The 10,783-nt window shown below is 44.6% G+C and overlaps 1 protein-coding gene across 1 annotated transcript in view; it reads right to left on the bottom strand.

The window, feature by feature from the left end:
- Positions 1-3,174: 3,174 nt before the first annotated feature.
- Positions 3,175-10,783, bottom strand: part of LOC144606390 (scavenger receptor cysteine-rich domain-containing group B protein) — a 35,066-nt gene continuing 27,457 nt past the window's right edge. The window contains exons 10-11 of the mRNA XM_078422431.1: positions 8,312-8,401; positions 3,175-3,491 (exon numbers count right to left, since the gene is read on the bottom strand). Of these exons, the coding sequence (XP_078278557.1) occupies positions 3,175-3,491; positions 8,312-8,401 (407 nt within the window). The remainder of the gene's footprint in view (positions 3,492-8,311; positions 8,402-10,783) is intronic.

Here is a 10,783-nt window from a genome sequence, read left to right as displayed (position 1 = left end):
CGGTCACTCTGGATCCAGGCAGCCTTGGAATAAACAGCCTGGAGTTAAGCTCCACCATGATAACATCATAAACATGTGTACTCGTGGTCCTTCCAGAGTCACAACAAAGGTACAACAAGTACCGGACCACGAAGTACAACATCTACCACATTCACACTTAGGCTGCTCTACTTCTGACCCAGCGTGCAAAGTCACATTAATAACTGTGTTCTTAGTGCTCACGTTTTGTTGTGTGTCTGGATAATCAGAAGTGAAGAAAGAGAATGACAAGGTACAAGAGTTGCCAGTGTGCTCCACTGGATATTATTTCACTTTCTTTCATGGCTACTCTATCACTATCTTGGATATAGACACACTAATCAGTAAATATCACAATGACTAACAAGGAATCCATACCCACGAGAAAAGGTATTTAACACATGCACAAAAGTAGTGCTCTAGTCCATCAGATAAATACTTAACCCTCTAATTTAGTATGATTACCACTCAATTGCTTTATATCAAGGCAGCATTAGATTTGTCTATGGAACACATATTATTTCACAGTTTATCAATAACCAAATGCCCAACCAGTTAGTCCTGAAACATCATTTGTTTCTCAAAATACCTGGATATCTTCAATCCTATATCCTGTGATAACTCACACAACCTGATCATTTCTCTTCTTACTCCAGGAGTTCTAGAACACAAGTAGAGTTGCTACCTTACAGTGCCAGAGACCCGGGTTTGATCCTGACTACAGTGGCTGTCTACGGATATTGTATGTTCTCCCTGTGACTGCATGGGTTTTTTCCAGGTGCTCTGGTTTTCTCCCACATCCAAAGACATGCAGGTTAATTGGCTTCTGTAAATTGTCCCTAGTGTTTATGGGTGATCATTGGTCGGTGCAGACTTGGTGTGCTGAAGGGTCTATTTACATGCTGTATCTCTTACTAAACTAAACTACAAAATCAAAATACGGCCCGCAATCCAGGTACATTGAGCATCTCTTCAAGCCAACAGATTATCCTTTGTCATTTTTGTCATCTTTAATGAGAGATCCTATCACCAGACACATCTTCCCTCTCCTATCATCATCCCAAAGGGATTTAAAAGCTGTGAAATGAGCAATTGGAGAAGAGGAAAGCAATGTCCTTTTGTGATTCATTGATCCATTCATGAGCACACAAGGAAATAGGAGCAGGAGTAGGCCACAAGGCCCATCAAGCCTGCCTTGCCATCCAATATGATCATGGCCTGATCCATGCTGACCCCAAATTCTTTCCTGTACCAGTTCCCCAAGACCTACAGCATTCCAGGAGCCGCCTCGCCATCATCCTGTATAACTGTGAGAAAACCTTCCTATTCATAAACACTACTCCTTTCCCTTCTGTTGCCTTATTAACTACTTAGGCCTGTCTGCTAACTTTCTGTGATTCATGCACTAGAGCATCTAAGTCCCTCTGAACTTTATTCATGGGCTGTCTCTCGCCAATGAGATAGTCATCCACCTTACCAGGTTTACCAGGTTTTCGCCCAGTCACTCAATCTACCTATGTTCCATCACAACATGCCTTTCCATCTATTTTCCTATCGTCAGCAAACTTTAAAACCTTACAGCAAATGGGTCAAAAACAGATGTCAAACTAACCCGGTAGTTCCCTGCATCTGCCTACTTCTCATTTTTAACATGGAAGTTACATTCACCGTTTTCCAATCTCTAGAATTTTAATGAATTTTGAAAAATTTCAAACATTGTATCCACCATCTCGAATGCTGGAGTAACTCAGCGGGACAGGCAGCATCTCTGGAGAGAAGGAATGGGTGATGTTTCAGGTCGAGACCCTCCTTCAGATATCCACCAGCTCTGCAGCTTCATTTAAACCTCTTAGGTGCAGATCATTGGGTACCAGATTTATTGGCCTCTAGCCCACTGCATTTCTCTTATCCTTTATCTCTTGTCATTTGGAATTTTCCAAGTCACATTACACCAGTTGTTGTGGTGTTTACTGGATCTAGTCACTCTGTCTCAGTGGGCTGGAGCAGTGAGTATAGCAGGTACACAACCCGATCTTCAAAATAATGGGAACTCTTTCACTCTTTTACCTTAGTTACAGGTCATTAAAACGTCATAATGGGCTGAGATCAGTTTGGTGATTATCTCCATCCATAGCCATTGGTGCATCTTTCAGGTGAATGAGCTAAAAGCAATATTAATCTGTTTGAGTACAATACTAGCCATTTTTAACTGACACTCCCATGCTATTAATTCTCCCAGCTTTGGTGGTTCTGGTAGGTTTCATGTCATCTTGCTGTTTGATGCTTGCGATTGGTTTTATGATGCAGCACTGGAGGGAAAGGTCTCACTCAACCAATGGCAAAAATCAAAACACTCATCAAGTCAGGTAGCATCTGGAGGAAAAGTAGCATGGTTCACGCTTTCGTTAGAAGATTCTTATCTTCTCCTCCCTCTGAAACACTAACTGCTTCTCTCTCTAAAGCTGCTGCCTGAATCAGAGAGTTTCTAGCACTTTCTTTTTTTTTAGTTCAGATTTCCAACATTTGATGTTTTTGATTTTCAACAATGGCAGATGCTTGCTGCAAAATGAGCTTCCAAAAACTCAGGAATATAGTAGCAGGAAGCTGAGATTCACCCACTGAAACCAGTCCTGTCTTTCACGTAGACTGCAGTCAGTCTGTGTTGTACCCCAGAGAGACACAAAATGCTGGAGTAACTCAGGCAGCATTCGTACCCCATCTACTCTTTAATAATCTTGGCCTTGTCAGCAAAGCAATCCATCCCAGTTTTGAAATGTTGAATTGATTGAGCTTTATGTGGAAGAGAGTTCCAGATTTCCTGAATCACTCCACCATTTTCTTTCTCCCAGGGTTCGAGCTAACTTCATTCAGACAGAAATGAAACAAGTGTGTCAAGGGTTATGCCTTTTACCCATCCCCTTCTGAAAGCTCATATGGGCTTCCCTCAATAGCACAAGCCTTGCTGGGGAGGCAAATTGTTACTTTTCATAAGTTGGGAATTAAATCTGTGACAGATGGTAATTAAAATATATAAAGTGCACATTATATGGGAATTTTGGTTTGGTAGTTCTGTGTTATTTACACATTTATAGATTTACATATATTCAGCGTGCCCCCTTCCCAACAACTAGGGCCGGGCACTTGTCGTGAGACTGTTCATAGGGTGCATATCACACTCGCATCTTCCCTGTGGTCGCAGTTGTGGACATCCCAGCCGATGTGTGAGCACTGGGTGAGCAAACTCTCGTCCCCACTGCATTTTAAATTGTCGAGGTGAATGATGCCAGTGCCCTGCCCGAAATACGCCTCCACCTTAGCGGCCAGAGGATTGCCGCAGCCTAGCTGCCTACAGACCACTCTGGCAGCCCTTATGTCCCAGGCGTCATCGCAGACTGTCCCCCACTGCGATGTCAGGAAGATCTCCACTCGGCCTTCACAGCGGTGCCGTCCGTCCGCAAGTCGGATCTGCGACTCTGAAGGGCAACGGAAAAAAGAATCAGGCCTGATGATACCAAGAGATAATCCTGGACCTTAACTGGAGGCAGGCCAAAGATATGCCGGGATATTTATAGCTAGTTAAATCTGCACACCATTTGATGATAGGAGTTTCTAAGTCTTTAATTGTAATTGGCACAAAATGCAGAACCGTTTGTGCTAGCTTTGCAGAAGCCAGCGCCTGCAATCAATAATCTCCATAAAAGTCAAAGTTGGTGTATTTGTGTAGTAAATATAACTTCAATTTTGAGATGAAGGGTTTGGTGGAAATCATGCTGCTGCAGCAAATCCAGGCCTCATTAATATATTGATATTTTGCTACATCCAGAAGAAAATTGGATAATGCACTCATCATTCTCATTTAACATTCAACAGATCGCTGTTCCCCAAGAGCAAAGAGATGCCATACATCAGCAGTCAGGAGTATTCCAGGACAGAGAGATGATGCTTGCCAGCAACGCACTCCTCTGCAAAAAACGGGGACTTGACATTCAGAATCGTGTCGTGCTCCCTTGGAAGCAGAAATACGCTGCTCAGGATCTCACACTTCTCGCCCAGGAGCTCTGTGATCTGCCCTGATTTTGGACATGTCCCCGTCGCGAGCAGACACTGCTCAGGCTGAGCTGATAGCTGAGTTAAAGGAGAATGAAGGAAGTAAGAGCTAGTCAGCTCATGGCCGTTTTTACAGCATTATGGGCCCCCGGGCAAAGCAGTGTACTGGGGCCCCTACCGTTACTCTCCCCCACCCCCCTTTCCCTACCAGCCCTCCCCTGTCGTGCCGGCGAAAAGCACTTACCGAAAAGCACTTAGCGATGGACTTAGGGTGCTACATTGTTGCAAAAAGCACTTACAGATCGCTGTGAGAAGCACTTAGTGACCGAAAATGTTGCGAAAAAAGCACTTATTGAACCTACATTTTTAAAGTAGTATTTATTTATTGCAAGTCACTTAACATACACAGATCAGCTTGGGGCCCCTATGCTCGTGGGCCCCCGGGCAAGTGCCCATCAGGCCCATGCGTTAAGACGGCCCTGAGTCAGCTACCTCTGCAAGTGGTCAGGAGGTTGACACACTGGCACTGTGGGTTGTGTAGGGCACTAACAGATACATTGGTCGAATCATTGTGTCTCATGTCAGTCCATTGAAGCCCACCTATAAGGTAACCACCAGGCCAGTTAACAAAATAGATTCTGTGTTAATTTTTTGTTAACCTTTTAGTATTAATTGCTTTCATTTACATACTGTTTTTTGAACATTGTGCCAATGAAATGTTTACTTTGCAGCCCGAGATGATCTTCAGTAATTCACAGTTTCCTTGCCATTTTAATCACATAATGAAAGGATGCGTTCAAAGCAAAAACCATGGGTAATGCACAGACAGGTACTTTAAAGAAATGACATGGAATGAATTCTGCTCCCTTCCTTGAATTGACGCAAGTCATTTATTAGCGGGACTTTGTTCCAAAGTAAACCTTGGCATTAGACTGTTCTGAACCCATGCAGAGGCAGATGTCAGCATTGCATGATTTGGTGACTAGGATCCACATTAACAAACGTTCCTTTCCTTTGAAATGGCAATGAAGCCATTGATTTTTCAGGGCGGTTATATCATCTGAAGAGGTGGCGTTGTTTAAGGGCACAAGAGAGTTTAATGGGTTTTCATGTCTCACTGATAAAGGTGGCAAATTCAGTGCAATGACACATGTAAGCCAGTAAAGATTTAGGCTGTCCTTTCAGAGATGCTTTGAAGGGATAAGGAGTGTGCTTCACTGCTCCACTGCACTCTGATGTGTCACACTATTCCCACATAACTTCTGCGTGTCTGTGTTGAGTGCATGAGGGGGACTTCTGTTCTCCTGTGGATTTTCCCAAAAATATTTACCCCTGCAAGTTGTACTCCTTGGAGCCCCTGCAAGGCAGTGTCCAAAAGCGGACTCCAATGGGAAGATGAAGCCTGTAAACAAGGCTTCAACAGCAGTCAGCAGTTGTTGTATTTATTCCACTGATCTAGGTCTGTGTAGTCTTCACAGTTCAATGTGCAAATCAGCTTGTGAGAATGCTTGCTCTGGGAATGCTTGCCCTGGGAATGCTTGCTGAGTGAGTAATAACATTAGGAGAGAGTAAAAATTGACGATCCTACTCTGGAGGATGGATTATTAGTTGACCATTGGGCTTCTTACAGGCTTCAATTAGATCAGTGAGCACTGTTTAATTTTGTGACTCATTGAGTTCATCAAGTGTTCTTTCATTGCTGATTGAGCAAGGACATTATTGATGTAGAATGCTAACTCCTCATTCCAGAGCCTCATCCAGTGAATCACTAGAGAGTTGTGAATTTGTGGGATTCTCTGCCACAGAAGGCAGTGGAGGCCAATTCACAGAATGAATTTAAAAGAGAGCTAGATAGAGCTCTTTGGGCTAGCGGAATCAAGGGGTATGGGGAGAAGGCAGGCACGGGTTACTGTTTGTGGATGATCAGCCATGATCACAATGAATGGCGGTGCTGGCTCGAAGGGCCGAATGGCCTCCTCCTGCACATATTTTCTAAATGACCTGGAATGTTCAGTTGCTGTGGCCTGCCTTTAAAATGTTTTATGATGTGCAATGTTGTGATCTGAAACATTTGGGGGGATGTCTTATGGGCTTTTTGGTGTAGTATATTCCAGTGGCACGTTTATGTGGTAGCAATGATTTGTAAATCAAAAAGTCTACGGTATTACAATACAAATTTGCAATTCTGTACATTGTGGAATACTAACAGTTGGAATGAATAACCTGCAGATGAGTTAATGGACCAGAATGAATTCCATGAGAACACTTGCAGGCTCATAACAGCATGAGAGAGATGCTCTTGCATAAGGCAACCATGCGACAGTCATGCAAGAACAGTGCAACATGGACTGTGGAGAGGGTGAAGTATTGTGAAGGGCAATCGTGATTATGCTGGGTCTTACTGAGAACCTTTTAGCTTTTAAAGAATCCTGAGTTACATGACCTTGCTGTGTTATTTCATCCTGTGCTGTTGCCTTTGCCTTGGATTTATCTTCCTGCGTCTCTTGCTGTGTTATGCAAACCCTGGCAGCTTGTCTCCTGCCTGAAATGCTGCTGAAAAGAGCTGTGCTCTTTTGTTGACACGGTCGTGGGACATAAATGACAAGATTACTGTTATCACCCTATCTGTTGGGTGCATACCGAAGACTGATGTGAAAGGGGAATCTCAACTTAATAAGACTCCAGGACAGCTCAGTTAGTACTGTGGGACTAAAACATCTCTTGCAAAGATGGTCACAAAACATTCATAAAGGATTCCACACACATCCTCTGTCTCCACTCACAGATGACTTTTATGATCTTAGTGGGCCCTATTCTTTCCTTAGTTATCCTCCTGCTCTTCTTGAACTTATGAAAGAATTTGGGATTTATTCTGATTTATTTTGCCAATATTATTTCATACCTTCACTTTGTTTTCCTGATCTCCCTTTTTAATTGCACTCCTGATGTCTTGCCTTATCCTAAGATCTAAGCATCTTATCACCCAGGGCATCTGGATTTGGCAGCCCTATTATTTTTTGTTTTGGGAACATGTTAAACATGCAAAACCCTTAAATCTCCTTAAATGCCTCACAATACCCTGGGACTGACAACCCATCTGACCTTCAGCAGTCCCATATTCCTGTGAACTGATCCCAGTGTCCAGGTAGCTAACACTTTTCCTCCCTCATCATCACTTCATCCATCCACTCACCACCCTATTTTTACATTCAAGGGCAAGTGGACGTCTGGAGCTTAGTTTCTTTGGGGTCTTGCTTCTTCTTTTGCAACTCCTTAAAATGCCTGGAGGTTCTCAACTATTTTTCATCGGTATAGTTCCCAACCTTCAGTTAGTTATCCCTACTATCCAAAGATTTCTGTAGCTGCTCAATGATCTCTTTATCTGGAGCAAACATACTATCCCGGAATCATGTTTGCAACTACAGAAACACCAGTCTGCCCCAAAGCCAACTCTCAAATCTTCTCTGACTTTTGTTCCCTCCCCACCCCCCAACCTCTTTGTGCAGCTGTGGTGCTGTGGCTTTGGTCTGGCTCAGAGAACAGCCAAAGTCCCCTTCACCAAAGGTATTCAGAACCAAATGCTGGTTACAGTCCATGATTCTCCAGGGAGTTCCTGACCTACCTGTCTGCTCTCTTTTTCCTTGACTATCACCCAGTCTCTCTCTGACTGCAATTCTTTGTGCAGTCACCGCCTGAAATGTTCTATCTATGAAGTGTCCATCCTCATGGAATGGACTGCACTGACTTCAAATCTCAAGCTCAAAAAAACCTCGTGCTCAATTGCTCCCCCAACTGACGACATTTCCTCCTCTTGTGGCTCATTTACCCTGTAAAATTTCAAACAATGGACTAAAATTCATGAATAACACATCTTTCCATTAAGTCTGTGCATAAACGTTAAAGTTTTAAATAAAAGGCATGTGAATCAAAGTAGTGGCTTAACTACCCAAGATATGTGCAGTCTGCAAATGTGTAAAAAATGCATCTAAAAATATGCTTACGGTTTTCAAGCTACGATATGGATTTTCAGTAAGAATGCAATGCACACTGGAGGTAGAGTTAAAGCATGATCAATAGAGGCACACAGCGGAGGAATTGTTGTCATCAATAATACAGTGAAAATAAACAACTTAGCACAAAATTCAAGTCAATGCTGAAATGTTTATCGCCTTATTCCAACCATGGCCAAATTGCATCAACATCCCCATGGTTTCAAAAGCCCATTCACATACTTCAGAGCACCTACCTTCAGGCACACTTAATGCTTCCGTTGTTGTCATCGTGGTCATTACTGGTGCTTGTTTACCAGAACCACTTGCCTCATGAGGTTTATATTCTAAAATAAGAATGCAAGTGCAGGCAATCTTAGAAGCAGACAATGTTGGCTTTCTTAATTGCTGTTAAAATAGTTACGCGTATTCATCAGGAATATTGAAATGGAAATAAATCTTATGGTTTTGAGTGCACATTTATTTTCATTGGAAAGCCTAGGACAACAGAAAAATTGAGCACTTTCTAAACATTAAAAATATATGCCTGCTTCTTTGTAGGGTACGTTGAACAATCCCTGTTCCAGGCATACACTGGTCCTCTTCCCGAACTCTATCTTCGTAACATTGATGACTGCAGACACAAAATGCTGGAGTAACTCAGCGGGACAGGCAGCATCTCTAGAGAGAAGGAATGGGTGGCGTTTCGGGTCGAGACCCTTCTTCAGACTGATGTCAAGGGGTGGGCGGGACAGAGATAGAATGTAGTTGGAGACAGTAAGACTGGTGGGAGAACTGGGAAGGGGGAGGGGATGGAGAGAGAGGGAAAGCAAGGGCTATTTGAAGTTAGAGAAGTTAATGTTCATACCGCTGGGGTGTAAACTACCCAAGTGAAATATGAGGTGCTGTTCCTCCAATTTGAGCTGGGCCCCACTCTGACAATGGAGGAGGCCCAGGACAGAAAGGTTAGATTGGGAATGGGAGGGGGAGTTAAAGTGCTGAGCAACCGGGAGATCAGGTAGGTTAAGGTGGACTGAGCGGAGGTTTTCAGCGAAACGATCACCGAGCCTACGCTTGGTCTCGCCAATGTACAGAGGTTAATGCCTGGAACAGCGGATACAGTAGATGAGGTTGGAGGAGGTGCAAGTGAACCTCTGCCCCACCTGAAAAGACTGTCGGGATCCTTGGATGGCGTTGACGGGGGAGGTAAAGGGACATGTGTTGCATCTCCTGCGGTTGCAGGGCAAAGTACCTGGGGAGGGGGTGGTTTGGGTGGAAGGGACGAGTTGACCAGGGAGTTGCGGAGGGAATGGTCTCTGCGGAAAGCAGAAAGGGGTGGAGATGGGAAGATGTGGCCAGTAGTGGGATTCCCTTGGAGGTGGCGAAAGTATTGGAGGATTATATGCTGTATGCGACGGCTGATGGGGTGGAAGGTGAGGACAAGGGGGACTCTGTCCTTGTTGCGAACGGGGGAAGGGGGAGGAAGAGCGGAGCTATGGGATATTGAGGAGACCCTAGAGAGAGCCTCATCTACAATGGAAGAGGGGAACCCCTGTTTCCTAAAGAATGAGGACATATCCAATGATCGTATGGAAAACCTCATCCTGGGGGCAGATGCAGCGTAGACGGAGGAATTGGGAGTAGAGGATAGAGTCTTTACAGGAAGCAGAGTGGGAAGAAGTCTAGTCTAGATAGCTATGGTGGTCAGTAGGTTTGTAGTAGATGTTGGTCAATAGTCTGTCTCCTGTGATGGAGGTGAGATCCAGAAATGGTAGGGAGATGTTGGAGATGGTCCAAGTGAATTTGAGTGCAGGATGGAAATTAGTCGTGATGTTGATGAAGTCAGTGAGTTCTGCATGGGTACAGGAGGAACCCCCGATGCAGTTGGCATTGTAGCGGTGGTGGAGTTCGGGGATAGGGCCAGTGTACACAGTGGTTGTTCTTTCATACACATTGATAACTGCATCGGTGCTACCTCCTGCACCTGTGCAGAACGCATGGACTTCATCAACTTCACCACCAATTTTCATCCTGCACTCAAATTTACTTGGACCATCTCCAACACCTCCCTCCCCTTTCTTGATCTCACAGTCCCCATCAGAAGAAATGGACTATTGACTGACGTCTTTTACAAACCCACTGACTCCCACAACTATCTCAACTCCACTTCTTCCCACCCTGCTTCCTGCAAAGACTCTATCTCTTACTCCCAATTCTTCCGACTACGCCACATCTGCGTCCAAGATGAGGCGTTCCATACTAGAACATCCGAGATGTCCTCATTCTTTAGGGAACAGGGGTTACCCTCTCCCATCATAGATGAGGCCATCACTCGTGTCTCCTCGGTACCCCGCAACTCCGCCCTTGCTCCCTCTCCCCTTAGTCCAACAGAGACAGAGTCCCCCTAGTCCTTATCTTCCACCCCATCAGCCGTTGCATACAACACATAATCCTCCAAAATCTCTGCCACTTCCAACGGGATCCCACCACTAGCCACATTTTCCCATCTCCACCCTTTTCCACCTTCCGCAGAGACCGTTCTCTCTGCAACTCCCTGGTTAACTCATCCCTTCCCACCAAAACCACCCCCTCCCCAGGTACCTTCCCCTGCAACTGCAGAACATGCAACACCTGTCGCTGTACCTCCTCCCTTGACTCTGTCCAGGGACCCCGACAGTCCTTTCAGGTTAGGCAGAGGTTCACTTGCACCTCCTCCAAGCTCATCTACT

The sequence above is a fragment of the Rhinoraja longicauda genome, chromosome 26 (genome assembly GCF_053455715.1).
Source record: "Rhinoraja longicauda isolate Sanriku21f chromosome 26, sRhiLon1.1, whole genome shotgun sequence".
NCBI classification, from domain to species: domain Eukaryota; kingdom Metazoa; phylum Chordata; class Chondrichthyes; order Rajiformes; family Arhynchobatidae; genus Rhinoraja; species Rhinoraja longicauda.
The sequence above is the reverse complement of the archived record's forward strand: the minus strand, read 5'-3'. Positions and strand labels throughout refer to the sequence as shown.